Source organism: Penicillium coprophilum, assembly GCF_028826855.1.
Source record: "Penicillium coprophilum strain IBT 35676 chromosome Unknown utg000004l_segment0_segment0, whole genome shotgun sequence".
NCBI classification, from domain to species: Eukaryota; Fungi; Ascomycota; class Eurotiomycetes; order Eurotiales; family Aspergillaceae; genus Penicillium; species Penicillium coprophilum.
The window spans coordinates 2,698,009-2,718,461 of NW_026622723.1; the positions used below are offsets into that span (position 1 = coordinate 2,698,009).

General features: G+C 50.0%; 10 protein-coding genes across 10 annotated transcripts; 4 read left to right on the forward strand and 6 right to left on the reverse strand.

Annotated features, from left to right (window-relative positions):
- Positions 1 to 880: 880 nt before the first annotated feature.
- Positions 881 to 2,016, reverse strand: eb1 (microtubule-binding protein BIM1; the record flags this gene model as incomplete). The annotated part of the gene is made up of 6 exons (XM_056676592.1): positions 881 to 943; positions 1,007 to 1,494; positions 1,557 to 1,634; positions 1,722 to 1,756; positions 1,854 to 1,925; positions 2,003 to 2,016. The coding sequence occupies 6 exons, from the start codon at positions 2,014 to 2,016 to the stop codon at positions 881 to 883; spliced, it is 750 nt and encodes a 249-aa protein (XP_056531592.1).
- Positions 2,017 to 2,854: 838 nt separating this feature from the next.
- Positions 2,855 to 5,075, reverse strand: N7500_005448 (F-box/WD repeat-containing protein; the record flags this gene model as incomplete). The annotated part of the gene is made up of 3 exons (XM_056676593.1): positions 2,855 to 3,836; positions 3,887 to 4,229; positions 4,292 to 5,075. The coding sequence occupies 3 exons, from the start codon at positions 5,073 to 5,075 to the stop codon at positions 2,855 to 2,857; spliced, it is 2,109 nt and encodes a 702-aa protein (XP_056531593.1).
- A 922-nt stretch (positions 5,076 to 5,997) lies between these two features.
- N7500_005449 (NAD(P)-dependent alcohol dehydrogenase) lies at positions 5,998 to 7,301 on the reverse strand (the record flags this gene model as incomplete). The annotated part of the gene is made up of 5 exons (XM_056676594.1): positions 5,998 to 6,875; positions 6,932 to 6,973; positions 7,030 to 7,089; positions 7,140 to 7,167; positions 7,227 to 7,301. The coding sequence occupies 5 exons, from the start codon at positions 7,299 to 7,301 to the stop codon at positions 5,998 to 6,000; spliced, it is 1,083 nt and encodes a 360-aa protein (XP_056531594.1).
- A 235-nt stretch (positions 7,302 to 7,536) lies between these two features.
- On the forward strand, positions 7,537 to 7,731 carry N7500_005450 (uncharacterized protein; the record flags this gene model as incomplete). Its single annotated transcript, XM_056676595.1, has 1 exon — positions 7,537 to 7,731. One exon carries the CDS (start codon positions 7,537 to 7,539, stop codon positions 7,729 to 7,731), a length of 195 nt encoding a protein of 64 aa, XP_056531595.1.
- A 247-nt stretch (positions 7,732 to 7,978) lies between these two features.
- Positions 7,979 to 9,043, reverse strand: N7500_005451 (uncharacterized protein; the record flags this gene model as incomplete). The annotated part of the gene is made up of 1 exon (XM_056676596.1): positions 7,979 to 9,043. The coding sequence occupies one exon, from the start codon at positions 9,041 to 9,043 to the stop codon at positions 7,979 to 7,981; it is 1,065 nt and encodes a 354-aa protein (XP_056531596.1).
- Positions 9,044 to 10,602: 1,559 nt separating this feature from the next.
- On the reverse strand, positions 10,603 to 11,609 carry N7500_005452 (dihydrodipicolinate synthase family protein; the record flags this gene model as incomplete). The annotated part of the gene is made up of 2 exons (XM_056676597.1): positions 10,603 to 11,209; positions 11,287 to 11,609. The coding sequence occupies 2 exons, from the start codon at positions 11,607 to 11,609 to the stop codon at positions 10,603 to 10,605; spliced, it is 930 nt and encodes a 309-aa protein (XP_056531597.1).
- Positions 11,610 to 12,179: 570 nt separating this feature from the next.
- On the forward strand, positions 12,180 to 13,643 carry N7500_005453 (Gfo/Idh/MocA family protein; the record flags this gene model as incomplete). Its single annotated transcript, XM_056676598.1, has 5 exons — positions 12,180 to 12,203; positions 12,253 to 12,415; positions 12,469 to 13,167; positions 13,226 to 13,316; positions 13,379 to 13,643. 5 exons carry the CDS (start codon positions 12,180 to 12,182, stop codon positions 13,641 to 13,643), a joined length of 1,242 nt encoding a protein of 413 aa, XP_056531598.1.
- Positions 13,644 to 13,894: 251 nt separating this feature from the next.
- Positions 13,895 to 14,848, forward strand: N7500_005454 (uncharacterized protein; the record flags this gene model as incomplete). The annotated part of the gene is made up of 1 exon (XM_056676599.1): positions 13,895 to 14,848. One exon carries the CDS (start codon positions 13,895 to 13,897, stop codon positions 14,846 to 14,848), a length of 954 nt encoding a protein of 317 aa, XP_056531599.1.
- A 562-nt stretch (positions 14,849 to 15,410) lies between these two features.
- Positions 15,411 to 17,506, reverse strand: N7500_005455 (putative PHD finger domain protein; the record flags this gene model as incomplete). Its single annotated transcript, XM_056676600.1, has 2 exons — positions 15,411 to 15,551; positions 15,608 to 17,506. 2 exons carry the CDS (start codon positions 17,504 to 17,506, stop codon positions 15,411 to 15,413), a joined length of 2,040 nt encoding a protein of 679 aa, XP_056531600.1.
- Positions 17,507 to 18,438: 932 nt separating this feature from the next.
- Positions 18,439 to 20,368, forward strand: N7500_005456 (uncharacterized protein; the record flags this gene model as incomplete). The annotated part of the gene is made up of 2 exons (XM_056676601.1): positions 18,439 to 18,977; positions 19,033 to 20,368. 2 exons carry the CDS (start codon positions 18,439 to 18,441, stop codon positions 20,366 to 20,368), a joined length of 1,875 nt encoding a protein of 624 aa, XP_056531601.1.
- Between the last annotated feature and the right edge of the window lie 85 nt (positions 20,369 to 20,453).

Below are 20,453 nucleotides of genomic sequence, written 5' to 3' on the forward strand. Positions count from 1 at the left end.
AAAAAGAGGAATATCAAAGTGTTTAATATGTCGGGAGAGTAAGCAGGTCGGGATTGACGGCTTTCAGGGTAGTATGGTCACACTCTCGGTACAATTTTCAGTGTCAAGAGGGGATCGAAGACAAAATGCAAAGCAGGACTTTAAAAAGCGACCAAGAAGAAAGCAAAACGGAAGCAAAAAGCGAGACACACGAAAGAAAGGCGAAACGGGGAAATGATGAAAAAGACCCAGACTGGACCCAACAATCCCCTATCGAGGCCTAGCCTTAGACGACCCGTGTTGACAAACTAGGCTCGGGGACCGACAGATTGTTCTGCTTTTAAATTAGGACGAGGTTTTGAAATTGAATGCTAAATCATAAAGGAAAGAAGAAAAAAACCTGCCCCCCAAACAAAAGCCAGTTCTCAACGCAGGTACCGCCAGATACAACGAATAGAAAAGTGACAGGGCCCAGATGAGGTTCTGGCCAAGGTGACTAGTCCCATTGAGGACTAGTCTGCCATGCAGGTTTAATTATCATTTTTAGCGTTTTTGGGCTATTTTCAGAGGCAAGGGTTAGGGATATGGAAGTCAATAGAGATACACGCTATTGTAAAGGTAGATGTGTTCCTCTTGGACTACTTCCCCCAATAGAATGACAATTAAAAAAAAATCTGTCATTGTCCCACTTGATCCCACCATACGTTGTACTGGAGAATCAGGTGCCGATCCCATTCTCCATCAACCTATTTTAAGCCGAAGGGTCAGACCACTCTGAAAAAAAATAGGATGCATTTGTGACTTTCTATGTGCTCGGCTCGTCTTATTTGACAATGCAAAGAGAATAGAAGACGTGGGGGTATTAGTAACGAGTCTGTCCTCTTCTAGAACTCATTTCACTTTAAAAAGTCTCGAGCTCGTCAGCCGCAACCTCTTCTCCTTCAGCAGGGATCTCGAAGCCGTCCTAGTGGGGAGCGCATAACCGTCAGTTGGGGGAATCCTCAGGGAATAGATCAAGGGAACGGACCTCGGTCGAGTATAGAATACCCTGGATGTGCTTAACAAGCGTATCTTCCTCCTTTTCGAGCTCGGGATCGGCTTCAATGGCGCTCTGGAGCAGCAGCTCAATATCGCGCAGCTTGGCGAAGTAGAAGTCGCGCTCCTTCTCCAATCCTGCGATGGCTTCCTTCTGTGTCGAGATCTCCTGTTGCAGAGCAGCGGTGGCTGCTCCACTGGCCGCACCGACGGCGACTCGGGGACGGACGCCGCCAGTTGTCGGGGTAACTCCACGGCGTGCGCTGCCAGCAGATGGGGCACGTGAACCGGGGGCGGCACCGACAGAAGCAGGGGCGCCGGAGGCCTTGCGTCGGCCGACGGAGTCGTATTCACCACCGGGGTAGTGCTGATCCCAGTATTTTTTAACCCATTGGAGGAACTCAAGGTTGTCCTGCATGCGGCACTTTGTAAGGGATTGGACGGGGATGGGTTTGTTGACCTGGTGACGGGCGAAGACATCTGGGTGATTGACCATGTTAAAAAGGGGATCGTTGGCCGCTCTGGAATCCACCTTCACATACTCTGAAGAACCTTGAAGTTCTGAAGGTAGGCATATTCAGTGTTAACGTTGAACTTGACCCGGGACATGGGAACATCCACTGAACAAAGAAATCATCCAGTTAGTATATATTCTAACGATTACCGATCCACCTTTCTCAATTATTGCGCAAGTCGTGATAACATACTGAAAATCGAATCGAAGATTTGGCAGAGGGCAGCACTATAGACAAAATATCAGGTCAGCCCATATGGTCTATGCAGAAAAGAGATCGCCCCGCGGGCCCTCCGAACTTGGAGAGAATATTGATCAACCATACCCGGTTCCACACTGCTCAATCTTGGTAAGGTTCAGCTGCAGCAGGTTGTTAAGCCATGCGAGCAGTTCCTGTCTGAGAACATAAGTTGATCGGCGTCAGTAAAGCCATATTTGGTCGCGAGATGGCGGGGAACAGGAGAAAAGGCGAACCTGGATTCACTCATGATGGTGGGGTAGAAGTAGATATCAATCGAAACGCTAAAGCGGAAAATGAGACTGAGATGATCGCTAAGCGGGAAAGAAGCTCGGTGAAGATATTACACCGCAAGTCCAGGACTTCTTGTAGTCTCTGCTTGTGTGGTCGATTGGAAACAGCAGAGGGATTGTTTTGATGCTAAATCCCACGGATCACACTGGCGCTAGCCCACCTTTTCTGGCGAATCACAGATCGATTAGTTAATCATTGACTTGATGCCTGAGGTGTCAGGTCCTAGCTGAGGTATCACATTGTAGTCTGAGTTAGTATCTCAGTGCATGAAACTATTACATCGTCAAGTGAGACGCAATAACACTGCAACAAGTCAAATTTATATATCAAATCGTCTGTCATGTTATCACTCAAAATATCAAGTTGTTGACTCATGCATTACAACTTGGGTGATTGACCGCCATTCCTACCGCCATCCTCGCCGCCATATTTAGCTAGCAGAAAAGGCCGATCTATTAATCTTGTAATTCCCTTGTCACTTCATGCGACAAGGTCACAGAGCATTTGAAGTAAATTGACTACCGCGATAGAAATATACAGGGTAATATATGCTAGCTATGTAATTGCACTGACGCTATATGTGTAAGAAAAACAAAAGCAAGAGTCTATTCTGCCAATAGTCCAGTACCTGGTCCAAAGTGTATCCAAGACGGGGGGCCTCATATCCAAACTCCCACAATCCTAGCAATGTATACATGTTATACATGTATGTAATAAAAATGACCTAACAAGCCCACAGATGGTAAGAAGCAACGCTGAGAAGAGCAAGCTATTTATAAACAAATGCAAATGGATCACTCCTCCAAGAGGTCGATCCCGTCTAGACCATATCCAAAGTCTATAATAACAGCCCGGGAATCCTGACTCGTCGCAACAATGCGTCTATAATCGGACTGCACGCTCAGCATCCAGCTTGTGGTCCAGCCAGGGAAGTTGATGGACATATCACCCGTATCACGGTCGAACACCTTGACGCTCATGTCGTAGCTACCGCTAATGATGCGCTTATTTGCGCTATCAAGATGGAGGGATCGGATGAGGCCCGAATGTCCGTGGAGCTCGTTGACGAGCTCGCCCGTGTTAGCATCGAATTGGTAAATTATGCGGTCGTTGCCACCAGTGAGAATGGTCCGGCCATCGTCACTGAATTCGACACATGCAAGTCCACGGTCCTTGCTGGTGAACTCCTTGACACATTGGCCTGAGATCACGTTCCACATCTTGGCAACTCCGTCACCGCTGGCTGACACAATAAGGTCGCCGCGTAGCTGCACAGCATTCACTGGCCCTTGGTGACCGTTGAGCTGCCTCAAAAGTTCACCGTTGTTTCTGTCCCAAACACAGATGGTTGTATCCTTGGAGCATGAGACGATATACCGGTCATCAAAACATACATCAAGCACACCGGCCTGGTGACCAGAAAGACGGCGAATCGGTCGATAGTCGTCCTTAATGTCATACACGATACAGGTGAAGTCTGAAGAGCCTGTGACCATGATCTCCTCGTCAAACTGTAGGCACAGGATTGATGCGCTGTGGTATATCGATTCTTCCTCCAATGGTGCAGTGATTTCAGTTGTCTCATCCAACGTAGGACATGGCGGAGTGATAGTCACGAAGGGGGAGCACCCTGTGGCCTGGGAAGTTGGACTGTTCACTGGACCAGGACGGAAAGTCCGGGCGACCGGGGGCCCAATAATCTTCTTGCACGACCATGGATAGTGTGCGTCCCACACACGGACTGTTCGATCACGGGAACCAGTAATGATTTTGTCCCTAGAAAATTGTTAACAGTGCACGACGATGACTCCATGATCTGAACTTACTCGTCAAATTGAGAGCAATAAACACTGTCCTGGTGACCTTGAAGATATATGGCTGCAGCCTTGCCATCAGCCCAGCGCTGATCGAGAGCACGCCGAACAAGAAACTTCTTCTTCCAGTCCTGATTGGGGATTGACTTCCCCAAGCCGGATGACAGCTTTAGCTTGGAGGCCGTTTCACTTGCTGGGCGCCGGCCATATGAATTGCGGAATACGTGCCTCCAAACATGAGAAGAAGACGCATTATACCAAGTGCGAGACACGAGCTCCGCGTCCATGAGCGAATCAGGGTCCAAATATGAAAAAATGTGTGATGTAATCTCGGCCGGAAGCAGAGCCACAGGATCTGAAGAGGAAACAAAAAGTCAGCAAAACAAACGCGCTATCCACCAGGGAGTTCATCCTTACCAAGCCGCATGATTCCCAGCAAATCGGCATCTGACACATCCGATCGATCGCGCAGGTCGATGCATATACCGCTCTCCGAGTCCCGCGGAACCTTCATATCGAGCATCCTGTTCTCCAGTTCCGCCTTAGCGAGTCGCGCAGCCTCCCTTTGCTCATTCTGCGCTGCAGCTGCGGCGCGCGCTGCACTTCCGGACATGTGATTTGGCAGAACTGGAGGAACATGTCGACCACGGCCGGTGGGGGCATAGAAACCCTGCAGTGCAGACACACTATTCAAAGAAGGGCGCCGATTGACGCTATAGGCCTGGTGGGTGGATCCTTGGTGCCAATGTGTTTTAGTTGACCGGGCATCCCAGCTGCCGGAAGCCATGCGCTTGTGGTTTGCGTGGCTCACAGTGGGGTTATAGTGACAGTCTTCATCTTCATCAAGCAATTTGATGTCCTCAGTGACATCAGTGACAGGAGGTGTTTGCTTGGAAGGCTTGTTGCGAAGACTGACGGACAAGCGGCGGCCGAGGGCAACCAAGCCATCCACGGGATGCTTCAAACTCGAAAAACTTTTAGCAGCACGGCGCCGCGGCGCCGCATTCGAGAATGGGTCGATCTCCTCCACGACCGGCACATGGTCATCCTGACAAATTTCCATCAAATATGGCTCCTCCCATGTGTCCAAGACAGGTTCTTTCGACATTGGGGCTGCATGGTTAGCAGTGCGTGGGCGCGGACGAAACGACAACGAGGATCGTCGCCTGGTGGAGGTGGCGTTGGTCTCTCGTGGCGACATAACCGAGGTTGTTGGTGTATTGAGGGCAAATTAAACAACAATTGGATGAATGTAATCGCCGATATGTACTGGCCCTTGTTGCAATAAAGAGTGACAAGGCTTTTTTGTGTGCGGTCTACTTATCAATCGACCGACGCTTGATCTTGGGGGGGTTCTGTAAGATAAGTCCAACAAGATTGTATATAGCAACGACTGTTCGCGAACTCCAACCCAAGGGAAGAAAAAAGATAGAAAGAGAGAAGAATTAATGAATGAAATATAGAGAGAAGATAACGAAAAAAAAAAAAAAAAAACAACGAAGGCGCAAGGAGAAGATAAAAGGGCGGAAGAGTTCCAGAAAGCAGAATGGATCTGAGTTATCGGGCGGTGAATTTGGAAGGAGTGATTGGTTCGACCATGAGGTTGCCAAGTAGTCGCTGGTACCAGCATTGAAGTACTAATCTACTAAGAGAACAGGTACTGAGTACTTCTACGGTACTCACCCCTGCATGGGTTCAGAATTTTAAGGATCGGGGGCAAATCCTGGGGGAAACCGGAAGTGCGGAGTAACAGTGACTTGGATCGGCATGATAAATTGGCTGCGGATCGAAGTACCGTTTACCAACTGGATCCGGTGGCGATTACTGTTTTAATATTTTTTTATTGAGAATAAAATGACAGGCTTCCTATTTTTTTTTCCAGATCTAATATTGGAAACATACCTAAATGCAGTCCGATCTGAATTGGTCAACCGCTTATACTTCTTTCAGCCGGATTCGATTCGGAGAATGTGGCACATGGGTAGATCAGTACTATTATTGGAAATGTTATCAATTTCTAACTTCCTCATAATTAAACACCCCTAACCTCCCAGCCCTCTGCCACCTAAGTTTTGTATGTTGACCCCGGTTATACACTAATTCTCAACACCGAATATGTCCCTTCACCCAAAGATCTTCTCATACCCGGTCAGAGTGAACCGGTAGTGAACATCGCCCTTCTTCATGCGCAACATAGCGTCCTTGAGTCCCTCCTCTGAGATGGGGATTTCCTCGACCCAACCCTTAAGACCCCGATCGGCAGCCAGCTGCAACATATCAAGCATCTCCCGACGGCTACCCAGGTGGCTAGCACCGATGAGAACACCATTAGAGATAAGGTTCTGAGCCTTAATGACCTGGCCCTCCTCCTCAGGAAGACCAACACTAATCCAGCGTCCATGAACATCCATCATGGATAGATAGCGCGCAAGATCGAAGCCCTCCGAGGAGTTAGCGCAGTTGATAATCAAATCAAAAGAGCATAGATGTTCCTTCTCCCACCCTTCCTCAGCAGTAGCAATGTAACCGTCAGCACCAAGCTTGCGAGCATCCGCCTCCTTAGCACGAGAACGCGAGATAGCCCACGTTTCCGCACCCAGCGCCTTAGCAAACATGATTCCAAAATGACCAATGCCACCAAGTCCAACGATTCCAACCTTCTTGCCAGGACCAGCACCATGGCGCACCAAGGGCGAGTAAGCAGTCAGACCGGCGCACAGCATCGGGGCAACCGAGTTGGTCTCCAGAGCGTCAGGGATAGGGAACACCCAGTGTTCGTGTGTCCGCACGTGAGATGAGTATCCACCCTGGCTAACGATACCACTGTCGGGCCACTTCGAGCCGTAGGTGTCCATCGCCTCAAACTGGCAGTATGTCTCGTTGTCGTTGCGGCACTGCTTGCACTTGCCGCAGGAGTAGGACTGCGCGCCAACTCCAACGCGCTCGCCTTCCTTAATCAAAGTGACCTTGGGTCCAACACGGATTGCCCGACCGACGATCTCTAGAATGGTCATTAGCATAGAGACAGTAGCATTTTGTACCATTCTAAATACGTACCATGACCCACGCACAGAGGGAACTTCTGATCACCCCATCCTCCTGTAGGAATGCATTAGCCAGTGTTTCTGCTTGACTTCTCCGCGGAATCACCATACCGCTGATAGTGTGGACGTCACTGCCGCAAATGCCACATGCCTCAATCTTCACGTCGACATCTATACTCGGTCAGCATCGGGAAGAAACATAGTCGCACAGGCTAACTCACCATAGTCGCCGAAAGGCTTCAGCTTAAACTATCTCAATCAATCTAGGTGAGCGCATATCCTAGCGAACACATAAAAAGGGCACATACGTGACGCTTGTGGAACTGAGTGAAGCTGTCAGGTCCATCGACCTGGAAGCCCTCAGCTTCTTCAGGGTAAGGCATTGTGATAAGAATAAGTGGTTGATCTGAAGAAGTCCTTGTAAATGACTATGCTCTGGGATAGCGGGCAGCAAAGCAGTATACACGAGAGAAGCAAAAGGAGTAAGAAAAGAAAAGTAGAAACCAGGCGACAAGCGGGGGAGGGGGTATATCAACGCTACTAAAAGTTAGACCCTCACAAGCGGGGATCGCGAGTCATTCCCTGATTCTTCCTTCGCGGGATATAATCTCAAAAGCCATGGCGCTACGTATTGCTCCTGTTCACAGCCGCTTCCCCCCTTCGGACATTGTCCCGTGGACCCGCTCCACCGGGCAAACTGACGACCGAGGGCAATTAGAGCGCAGATGCGGGATTCGATATCGTCCGAGAGACACGAAGACACTGGACAGAGGCTGGGCGGCGTGGGGTGGTTTGCTTTATTTGGTGGGGTAGGACTAACAACATTCACGCTACGTAGCTGATAACAGGCCCCTTCATCTAGTGGACGGGTTCTCGCATCAACCCCAATCCAGTAGTTTTTCCACCTATGAGCTTGCGAGGATAAATTAATATACCCGGCCTTATCAACGATAAGAAGTGGGATGATATAGGGCTTTGGCTTAGGGTTTGGGGTTTACATGGGTATTTACATGGGTAGACGTCAGGGAAGAACGGTCACAAATGAAAGAATTAGACACCATCACTTCAGCTCAATATACTGCGAGATGAGATCGGTGATCATATGCTCCAAGTCCGTGAACTTCCATCCAAAGGAGAGCTCGGTATCAGACGAATCGATGGCAAGTGGAATCGACGTCTGTTCACCCAGAACAGTAAGACGTTTCGAGTTGGTTTGAAGCTCCTGAACAAAATTCTTCCGGATAATCCCTGGAATATCCTCCCACTTCCCAGGAGTACTGGCAATGAAACTGCGACAACCCCCTGCCTCAACGATATTTGTCTGCTGCAATGACTGGATATGGAGACGGGCGACGTCGCGAACATCTACAACAGCACCCGCCATGTGGGGATACGGGGACTTGATGCCTTGTACAATCGTCCTGAGTACAAGTCCATTGCTTGTGTCCAATAACACCTGAGATTCCTCACCGGCCCATGCAGCCGGGCCTAGCACCCATGACGGATGGATGTTGACGATGCCGAACCTAGGATTAGTCTCTTTCGCCCAGGTCTCAGTAAGTTCCAGAGATGCTATCTTAGAGGCCATATAGGCGATGCTCGGATGAGCAAAGGGCGGTTTCATTAACGGCACACGACTGCTCGAAGTAAAGGGGTGGTCCGGGTCTTGAGGGTTCAACCCCGTAAAGGCCGTGGGTGATATCAACGCCGCAACCGAGCTGGTTATAACCACGCGCTCGACAGAGGCGATGTTGGCAGCAGCTTCGAGGATCTCGAGCGTAGCCCGTTTGGCAGGGCCCACGAACTCCGCTTCTAGGTCGCCGTCCGGCTGAGTAGATCGGAGTGGGGATGCGGCATGGATCACGTAGCTTGCGCCGAGAATAGCTTCATTGAAGGCACCTGGAGCGGCCAGGTCTGGCACGACAACAATCTCCACCGGTGACTCATGGCTGTCTTGCTGTAGTGATTGCAATGCTGGTTTGGACAAGAGAACATTTCCCCTCTCTTCACTGCGGACTGCACATCGTACTCGAAATCCGGCTTTGAGGGCATCCAACAGTGTTTGAAACCCGATGAACCCCGTGGCACCAGTCAATAGAATAAGCTTTTGATTCGACACAGCCATATTGTATTGTTTGCTTGGACGTTCTTTTCGAGAAATCCAATGAGATGGATGAAAAACAGATGAACCACCCAGGTCACACTGGCCCTGGCCCCCACCCCGGCCCCCAATCCACGAGGTTCCACGTCATTGAGGCACGAAGAACGACTGGTCACTTGGAATGTTGGTCTTTCTGTGCTTGATGAGTCATTGATGCCGCTTTTGAATTTTCGATTGAAAAATCAACCAAAAGTGAAGTCCAAAGCTAGCCATCAATATTGAGGGGGCAAGTCAGATGTACTTGCACTGAGAAGGCGAACCCACATTATCTTTACTACTACGGATTTAATTTATTGTCAAGGGCAAGCAACTCTATCTGCAAGTATATGAGCTACTATGGAATTACTTGCTAGTAAAGCCTACATACTAGTTTGGAGGAGGTGTGACACTCACAAAAGCCTTAGTAAAGTCGATGTAGACAGAGAAGATCACAAGTTAAGATCGAATGCTCCCAAAGACGTCAAAGGGAAAGCTAGCTATATTAACGAGCCGTTCAAAGCTATAACGAGGCAGCATAGCTTAACGAAGATTCCGTATATCGCTATAGTTCTAGTGGTTTTAAAGTCAAGCGAGAGTGGTAAAATGATGATCCAGAGGCCACGCCCGAAGCAGCGAGTGCATCATGTCGTAATATTTTTCCTTGTCAATCTGACCCATAACACCATCCAAGGTGGCCGATCTGACTTCGGTAAATTCTCTAAAATTCAAGAACGGGGTAAATGGAATATGAGATCTACCATCGAAGTAACCGTAAGGCACACGGATACGGCATTTTTGGTCGAAGACTATGATGATAGTCTGGAGGATTCGCCAAAGCTCAGTAAGAAATTGTGTAAGGAACGGAGTTATGAGTAAACTGAACGTACTGGGAGAACTTCATCGGGCATAAGGGTATCCTCTGGCGCAATTCCATTGGCGAACGTTTTCATTTGACGGGACATACCTCTCAATATACGGCAGTATCGCACATGGCTTGGAGTATTTGCCTAAAAATATTAAGAGGGTTTTGAGTATATAGTGTTCATCATATTTAGATGAGAAGAATAACTTTTTGAGAGGTGATCATACTACCTAAGGCTTCAACCCGATTCGACCTACAAGGCCCTAGCCAAAAGCTCGTCCGCTTCCTTCAATACGAAATAGGTGTGAGCGTCACGGTTCTCAGTGGATGTCCTCCGACGTGATATTAGGCATAAAGCATATTGTTTTAAACTATGCCAGTTTGGGAAAGGAGGACTAGAACTGAGGAACTTGGATGAAGTAGCTATTACATATCAAACCTCAGGTTACAGCTTGCCTCAGGTCATCACACATACCCGCAAATTACAACATATGTAAGTAGATAGAACCATTCAAGTAGTCTCAGGACATTGGTCTAAGCGGGTACTAGGTACAAGCGCAGAGGATATTACAATAAACGGTGTAAACTTCAAGTCAAAAAGCGAGGTCATGAACCTTGAGATATGTGCATTGGAATTATATTACTAGACTTTAGATGTAGCTCCTTGCCATATACCAATCCATTATACCACATCGGGCAAGCTCAATTCCACATCCATAGCAGACTTGATCTTATCAGCAACAGTCTGGTACTGTGCATCAGTAAGACGGCTGAGAGGTCGGCGAGGGAACCCGCCGTAACCGTAGTATGACTGGATAGCACCCTTGGTGCCAGGAATGGAAGCCTTTGTGAGAACCCAGTCAGCAGCACTGAGTTGCTGCTGGGCCTCGATGGCCTCTGTGAGACGACCCTCGGACCAGAGGGTGAAGATGCGAACGCACAGACGGGGAAGAACGTTTGCTCCACCGGCAAGAATGGCAGAACCGCCAGAGACGAGGGTCTGCAGACTGAAGTCGGCAATACCGCCAAAGGCAACGTATGGGTGCTTGGCGTTGGGTTTGGAGACTGTTGCGGTACGCTCAGCCGGAGCCAAAGGTGAGGAGGGGGTGATGGCGCCGAGAGCGGCAGCGACACGAGTCAGCTTGCCGGTATTGGCACAAGTGAACTTAGTGCCGACAATGTTAGGGTGTTCGGAAATACGGATGATGAGGTCGGAGTCCATATCGATGCCAGCGACGGCACCGGGGTAGTTGTAAAGAATAATAGGAACGGGGAGCCGTCGGCAACGGCTGTGAAATATTCGTATAAGGTTTCATCGTTGCCGACTGCGGCGCGGTAGTAGCTGGGAGGCACGATCAGAACGTACTCGCCACCAGAAGCCGCGACCTCTTTGCACAAGTCGATGGTTCCGCGGATGCTGTTCTCGCTGGCGCCGGCGATGACAGGAACATTGGAGAAGCCAGCTTCATCAAGAGCAGACCGGGTTTCCCGAGTGACGGTCATGCGCTCTTCGCGGCTGAGATGCACAGCCTCGCCGTTGGAGCCCATGGTCACCAGGCCGACCAGACCGGCTTTTGCCAGACGCACAGCGTGGCGGCGAATGGAAGGGATGTCGAGTTCCTCGGTCTCGGCATCGAAGAAGGTCATTGTTGGCGCATAAACGCCGGGGCGGAGTGGAGTGAGCGACATGATTCTGTTTTGTGAGCTGATGTTCACTGATTTTTTTTCAATAGAAGGACCTACTTGGAGTTTGGGTATACAATCAAAACATCTCATATTGGCATTTGGCATACTTATGAACTTCTTCCCCCACGTCGGCGAATGGTCCGAGGCACTTTGTATGGCGGAGAATCATCTTCCACCAATTAGACTGAAGTGCAGCAGAATGTGGGGGAGGGGTACGGGTAAACGCGCAGTTCAACCGGTGATGGCGTAGAGGCCATGAGTTTTGGCATTGGAGAAATTGACAATTGAGATGGGAAGCAAGTGCTATAGTGTCTAATGTGTAGTGTATAGTGTATAGTGTAGATAGATCTCTCTGGGGAGAACTGAGGTGGAAAAAGAAAAATAACATCAAAACCCTCAGCCGATAAGATACGGCTATTGAGTTGGCATTTCAAACGCCGGAAGAATTATATCCAGCAATTCAACATCCCGGCTTGATATTTTTTCTGTGAATTATCTTAAATTTCCTTTTCTCCCCAGAAATCCCCAGAAACCCCCCGGAATTCAATCAAAATCTCGGAATTAACAGACATCATGGCTCCTCCTAGCGTTCTGATGGTATGCAGAATGACTCCCCGCAGTAGATCTCAAGCTAATTAGCTCACAGGTTGGCACTGGCGAGTACACCACCGGTTTTGTCGGCGGTGGTGCATCTGGCTCGGACAAGAAGGTCGGCGTGGTAGGTCTCAGTCTATTTGACCTGCGCCGACGAGGCAAAGTGGGCGACTTGAGCATGGTGGGAGTGTCGGGCAAGAAGTTCCCCGGTATTCGTAAGTTGAGTGAAAGATCAAGCTAGCGAACAAGAAGCTAATTACGATATCAGGCGACCACTTGCACCGCAACATCTCTCAAGTCTACAATAACCTCGATACCTCATTTACCTCGTTCCCCGCGGACGACCAGACCGACCCAGACGCATACAAGACCGCCATTGATGCCCTCCCCAAAGGGTCCGCCATCACAATCTTCACCCCCGACTCTACCCACTACCCCATTGCACTGTACGCGATTGAGCGCGGCATCCACGTGCTCATCACTAAGCCAGCAACCCAGCGGCTAGGAGACCACCTAGCTCTAGTCGAGGCCGCGCGCAAGCACGGCGTCTTTGTCTTCATCGAGCACCACAAGCGCTTTGATCCTGCATACTCTGATGCGCGGGCCAAGGCGAAGACCCTCGGTGACTTCAATTACTTTTATAGTTACATGAGCCAGCCCAAGAGCCAGCTTGAAACCTTCAAGGCGTGGGCTGGTCGTGATTCCGATATTTCTTACTACCTTAACTCTCACCACATTGATATCTGCGAGAGCATGGTCCCGGATTACAAGCCTGTGCGGGTCACAGCAACTGCTTCTCAGGGTACCGCTGCTGCGCTTGGATGTGTCCCCGAGACCGAGGACACCATCACCCTCCTCGTGGAGTGGCGCCGCCGTGATGACCCGGCGAAGATTGCCACTGGTGTTTATACTGCTAGCTGGACGGCACCTCAAAATGCGGGTGTTCACTCGAACCAGTACTTCCACTGTAAGTGATTCCATTTTCTGGCAGTCATAGTCAGATCTCTTCTAACACCTTGGAACAGATATGGCCGCCAACGGCGAGATCCGCGTTAACCAGGCCAAGCGTGGCTATGAAGTGACCGGTGATGAGCAGGGTCTGATTCATTTCAACCCGTAAGAGCCCCATTCCCAGGACAGTGCTGCATCATGGTTTCATACTGACTCCGATTTACTAGATTCTATATGCGCTACGCTCCCGATGAAGAAGGGAACTTCAGCGGACAGACTGGATACGGTTACATCAGCTTCGAGAAGTTCATCGATGCTGTCACAGCTGTGAACGAGGGCCGTGTTACCCTCGACCAACTGGACGCCCGCCCACTGCCCACTCTACGCAACACAATCGCCACAACGGCAATTCTCGATGCAGGACGCAAGTCACTAGATGAGCGACGGCCCGTGGAGATTGTGTCCGAGGGCGACAAATGGGAGCTGAAGTAAAGACGATGTAAATGAATTCATGTTATACCAATCAGAAGTGTATTTTTTGTCAGATGTCCCTCGTATAAAATTTACTTGGCCACCATAATCATATTGTCATGTGCAAGGTCTAGCCCTGACAGCCAGCAACGCCGCAACTTTAAAGTAGTAAGCTGATGAAACACGAGCCCAACTTCAATTCAGCCTTGCACTTTTGGACCTACCTCCTCCCCTCCACAGCTATTGAATTCTATCAAATTAAATCATCCAAAATGATACGCCGGAAAGAGGTTTATACCAATATCACACCCATCCCCTCATCTGTCCCCCACCAACTAGCCCTCGACATCCTCCACAGCCATAGCGAGATAATCACACTAAATCCACTCGTCATCTCACATCAACCAGTCAAGGCACCACGAGATGCCGTCGCCGACGAATACTACTCAACATGGTACGAAATCACCGAACGAGTACAATACATCCCAGGCCTAGGCAAAATGGGCTCAGGCAAGATCAGCTTCAAAGGCTGTTTCCACAACGTCGCATGGGGACTAGAAACGCACATGTACGCGCCGATGGGAATCGACCTCAAAAGCAAATGGCGCATTGCAGGCAACGAGCCTGACGAGCCATCAGAACCGCGCGACGGGCGCAAAACAGACGCTCCGAGAACCGGACTCTATCTGCGCGAGGATATCGAGATCGAATGCAACCGTACGCTTATCTCTTTCGTCAAGACTCAGTTGAAGGCTGCTTCGAAGGTGCTGGTAGAGCGGCTGATTAAGAAAGCCGAGCTTCTTGATGCGGGTGTTTTACAGGGTATTATGGAAGATGGGAAATTGACGACGTATAATCCGGCCGATCGGTCGAGCAGACTTATGAGGGGAGTATCGGTTGCGTCGCGGAGATCAGATCAAATGTCCATGTCGTCGTCTTCTTGGGCGCCGAAATCGCCGACGGAGTCAGTGCGGTTGGGATCTATGTCACCTGGATATGCGTCTCCGGTGCAAGATGGACAGCAAAGTAAAACTTTTGCTGCGGAATTGCCGGCGGACTTTTATCATCCGCAGCCTGGATCCGATACGTATCAAGAGTTACCGGATACCGGTCGATATTCAAAAGTATCACGGTTGGATAAGGGGTATGCTGAGCTAGCTGCTATGGAAGACACTTCAGAAGAACGTAGTGAAGGGTCACATTGGAAAAGAAATAGAGCTACATAGTCGCCAGACAGGGAACTCTAGGGTCAGAGCTTCGACTTAAAAAGATATCCATCTTTGACTATTAGGGGCAATAGCGAGGCCCCAGGCATTGCACATAACAAATATGAGCCTCTCACACTCTTCCTCCCCTCATCGCCGCTATCAAGAATATCTTCATCGCGTGATCCTGCCCTGCGAGTCTTTACTCAACTAAGTGGGCTTGTCAAAAGAGATATGCTCACCAGGCGCATAACGGAGTGGAATTAGCCCGATTTCAGCCATGATATGAATTGACGATCTCGGGAGGGAAACAAATGAGACGAGCTATAGAGTGGTAGCGATGAAGATTGCACAATAGTGGCATGAATACCCTAGGCTGAAACTGCGATTGGCCCCAAGGCCATATGGGGTTTAAGATATCACAATGCTTCTAAGGTTGATAAACATAGGATTATTTGGTAGAAAGAACGAGAAGTCTGGTATCCCAGAGTGCCACACGGCAGTACTCCGTACACGAATAGGAAAACAAATTAACAGCAAACGCATTTCGTGGTATCATGCAAGAAACATCATTCAAATCCAATTAGCGTCGCGAGCTCCCCTTGATGATCCCATCTTCACCCTTATGCAGCTTGACACGGCATTGGGGGCAGTACCACTTGGCCGTACGGGAGGGGACCTCGGTCAGACCCACGCAGTTGAGATGGAACCATTCGCGGTCACACTGAGAAGTGAGATATTAGTATACTGCTGGAAGGTGCCATGAAAGGGATAACTTACATCTTGATTCTCGCAGCAGATCATCGTTCCAAAACTAACATCGCCACAGAGACAGTATCGAGGCTCATTGGCGTCGATCTGTTCTAGGACGCCGTCTTCGTCTACACGGACATCCTGGGAGTCGCGGATGTTGAAACGCTTCTTTCCTGGCTTCGCTTTGCGACGGCCGTAGCTTACTGCTGCGCCGCCATCTTGACCAGAGGAAATGGGACCTGGTGCTGGACGCTTGCGCCGACGGGCCGGGGCGGGGACACTTGGCGCATTTGGCGACTCGCGGATGGGTGTTTTGTGTGCAGGTGTTGCGCTTTTGATGCGGCGATCGCGTCCACTTGCTGCTATTGCGGTTGGGATGGTAACGAGGGTCCCTCCTTCGATTGAGGCAGCGGCTGCAGAGCGCCGTGATGAAGGCCGAGTGACGGGCGGTGTGGGAGTAGTGACAGAGTGGACAAGGGGTAAATTGGATTGTCCGGAGTTTGTAGGACTGATGGGAGGAGGGGAGGGTTTGGCTTCAACTGCGGGGGACATGTTTATTTTGATAGGGAGAACGAGGTCGTTGCTAGTTTCTGCGGCTGCGGCATTTCCTCGGCTGGATCTGCGCCGAGACGGGCCAGCCCTGGAAGAGGGCGCAGGGACAGGGGCAGGCGGTGCAACGGGGGTAGCAACTGCAGCGGACTTTGAGGGCTCGGGAGCAGCAAGTTCTGTTGCTCCAAGAATAAGCTCTTCCCGTTTCCTCTTCCGTGATGATCGATTCGCGGGTGGGGGTGCTTGGGCTGGGGTTGGCAAAGGTCTAGGCAAGGCACCACCTTCGCCTTCCATCAATGCTTGTTCACGGGCCAATTGTTCGCGTTTCAACTTCTTTGCTTCGTTAAGCTTCATTCCACGATTGCTCAACTTTGTCTCTTCCAAGTCTTTGGCAGCCTCACCGCGCCGGGTTTCTTCAATATTATCACAGTCAATAAACTCCCCACCCGTCTCTTCTGCCAGGGCCTTTGCTGCACGGTATGCTTCCCAACCGCGATTTGCCAGGGCTAGCTCACGGTGAATCATTACTTCACTCGGCTGCCACACAGCATTCTTTTTCATTTTCTTCCGGAGCCTGGTCATCTCCCATTCCGTCAAGCGCAACCATGGCAGGTCCTCGCTGCCCAATTTCGCGTCCGCTGGCGGCGGTTTCAACTGCGCCAGGGCCTGGGCTGTTGACTGTCCAATACCCGAGCTCAAGCGACGTGCTTTCTCCTTCTTTGGGGGTCGTGCGGGCTTGGGGGCAGATTTGATAAGTTCGCTTTCCAAGTCCGATTGCTCGGTACTGGCAAGCGGAGAATCTGGGTCAAAAGCGCCATCGGCACCTAGAATGCGCCTCCTATTCTTGTCTCTCCGGTTGCGATTGTTATCTAACCGAAGGGTGATACGCGTCGTGGCATCCTTGTTGGTCTTCTTGCCTCCTCGCGCGCGCTTCGGTGTAGGTTCAGGTGGAGGCGACGGTTCTGCTGAGGCAGGTTTCGGCAATGCTTCGAGCTTCTGACGGATGCAGCCTAATCGATCGAAGTGGCGATCTACCACGTCGTAGAGGCGACAGGCCTCGGCATATGCCGATTCACGCGCATTGATAGCGCGGTCTACCTGAGAAGATATATCTTTGCGCAGTGCGATTGCGCCAGGTCGGTCATCTGAAGGAAGGTCTGGGAGCTGGCCGTAGATCTGAGTGAGCTGGTGGACCGCTTGCGCCGAGTCGAGATAACGGTCATCGAGGCCGCGAATGAGGGTTAAGGAGCGAATTAAGTCTGCGGGGAGGTATTCAGTGTAGTCAATAAAGTCTGTGACAGTAGCCTGCGCGTCAGGGTCGAAGGGGCCATCTAAGATAACCCCTCCGCTGTCGTCTGTCTCGTCGGTCATAGGCATGTTTGATGTCTAACACAATGGTGGCGGATGTTGATAGGCTGTGAGGGCTCGGGGCCTTGATTTAACGATCGTGTTGAAGTTTGCCGAGTTCACTAAGATTCTGCGATGATAAATGCGGACATCGAGGGGTCCCGGCGTCCGATAACAGACGTAGCTGGATGCCTTGCTGCACGAGGTCCTCAACACAACGGATGATAGTTATTCCGGTGCCGTCTGGGGAGCTCTCAGTCACGTGAATATAAGCTACAAACCCGCCATATCCCCAGCTGGATTTCAGGACATGATTAAAACATCTTTACCTATATTTCATATATGAAAGACGTTAAATTACCAAGATATCCTGATGTTCAGCGAGTATCTGGCTCTGTCTTGAAAATATTCAGCTCGTCATTTATTGGACTTACTATATCTGTGGGTCTACACCTAGAAATCATATCTATACTCAGCCTTGGCTTTTATATTCAAGAGTTTATCGAATTTTATTGGACATTTTTCAAGTCAACCTCAAGTATCAAGTGCTTACTCCTCTGTCAGATAGTCAGACCAAAGGTTGAAGTAATTCCATGCTGAGATCATTGTCAAACACTGGACAGTAACCTGCCTTGATGAATGTACGTATACTACTGTGTGTGACAGCTTCTGGGCGCAGAAAGAGAAGACAGCGAGCTTTATTTGCCTCTGCCTATAGAATCCTACAGAACTGTAGCTATAAATTTACCAGCAATCATCTTGGGTCTTCCTCTCCAATGGGATTTAGCCTGAACAAACAGAACTCTGTGGTTTCCAAACTTCCATCGCTCCTTCCCACTTGGGAAGTTCAATCTGAACAGCTCGCCGTGCGTTTCGCGCGCGACTTTGTTTATTTTTTTTTCTCCTTTCTCTGCATCTCACTTTTTCGACTTTGCTGACAGCTATCATCTTGCTTGTTCAAAATGGATGTTCGTGAGCGTCTGAAGATGCTCCTCGAAGGAGATGAAAGTCTCAGAGATTTGAATACCAACTTTAACACGGCTCAAGCCGTTCAACCTGTCCAGGATCTGGACCGAGGGGACTCGGTAGACGGGTCCGTTAAAGCCAAGAAAGGAGTAAGTGGATATGCTCTCCCCGTTGATTTTGATCCGGAACATGGCATGGAATATCCTGAGAGTGGCCAATTTCCTTTGTCGTACATTCGTACCTATGTCATTGGACAGCTAGTTGAGTCGGATGACGATTTGACCGAGATCAATCAGGATGATCGCACCCCCGGTAGCCCTCCCAAGCTTCACCTTGACACCTCGGACGTGCGCGACGATGAGAGCGGCGAAGTCTCCGACGAGGCACCAGTCACTGCCATCCAAGTTCCAGTATCCTTCACCCCGGCGGTGACAATGGCCCGCTACCCTTTCAAGTATCTCCATGGGTCAAAGTCCAAGAGAGTCAATGAGCGGTTCTATGTGGGTAATCAGTTCTGGAACCGGACCTGGGATCTGTTTGTGATATCTAAAATCATTTAGCAAAATATATCAACGCTAACCCTCATCCAGGTATTACCTGCCTGTCCCAATGGGAATTTCTCAAGCCCCATTTCTTCTGATTCCCACCTATCAAGCTCAAGCGCTGCTCGATGAAATCAATTCGGCTCTGAAACTCAGACTGACTCTCACGGGCGTCAAAAAGGAAGGTCTTGTCCTTGAAATCAACAATGAGAAGTTGCCGCGGCCTCTGTTTCTCGGCCGAAGCAGCAGCCCTGATCGGAAGGCAAGATTGGAGAACCATGTTCCCTTCCCTTTGGAGAACTGGGGACCCTGGACACAGCTGGTCGAGCCCCATGTTTTCGAAGAATTTGAAAAGAAAGTCAAACAGTCGATCGCCACAATCAAGCATAAGAATCACAAGCAGGCGGCCCGAGATGCCCAAATTCAGAAGTTGCGTGAAAGCCTAGCTCGTGCGCAATCCTACTTTGGCCTGCGTCCTGCCTTGCAGCCAAATGTCACACAGCCGTCGTTTGCCAACGGCCAGATCGACGCAATTGATGTTCTGAAGCCTGTCAAATGGGCCTTTCACGATGCCCCGATTTTCATCAGCGTTGATCTCGAGTGGATGGAGCGTTACGAATGGTTGACTGAGGTTGGAATTTCCACCTTGGATATGAGGGATTTGGAAGGTGTCGTTCCTGGTGATTATGGGCAGATGTGGTTACGCCAAGTTCGATCCCGCCACCTGCGTGTTGCGGAGTACCGACACTGGGTCAACAATGAGTTCCTCCAGGGATGTCCCAATAACTTCCGATTCGGCGAAAGCGAGTTCCTTCCAGGCACTGAAGTTGCGAAGGCTGTGGATGCTGCATTCCATCCTCCATACATGGTTCCCTCCAAGGATGAGAAGATCCCCTCATACAAGAATCAAAAGCGCACTGTGATCTTGGTCGGTTTCGATCCCCACGGTGATATCTCGCATCTCCAGAAAGAGGGAAGCAAAGTTTTCAACGATCTGAATCACCCCTCTTCGATCGTTCGTGAGACCCTTGACGTGGCAGAGCTGTACCGTATCAATGCTGGGGAGAGCCAGAAGCGCAGCCTTCGAGCACTGCTAGGAATACTGAATATTTTGTGTCCCGACTTGCACAATGCGGGAAATGATGCATACTACACTTTGCATGCTCTTGTGCGACTGATGCTGAGAGTAGCTGGGGAAAAGCCCTGGGGATATGAGAGTGCTGAAGTCAGTGATGAGGAGCCCAAGGTTGAGCCCAAGGATAATCCTAAGGTCACGATCACCCCCAAAGACAAACCCAAGTTTGAATCCATCGCTGCACAGCTTGAAAAAGCCAATGACAACGCTGACGGGAGCATTGGTGATGCCCCTGTGTGGAGACACTAAGATGTCCAACTTCAACGATCCTCCATTCACCAAAGAAGGAGTGACGGGAGTAACTGGAGCCGGGAAGTCACGTCTGAGAATCGTT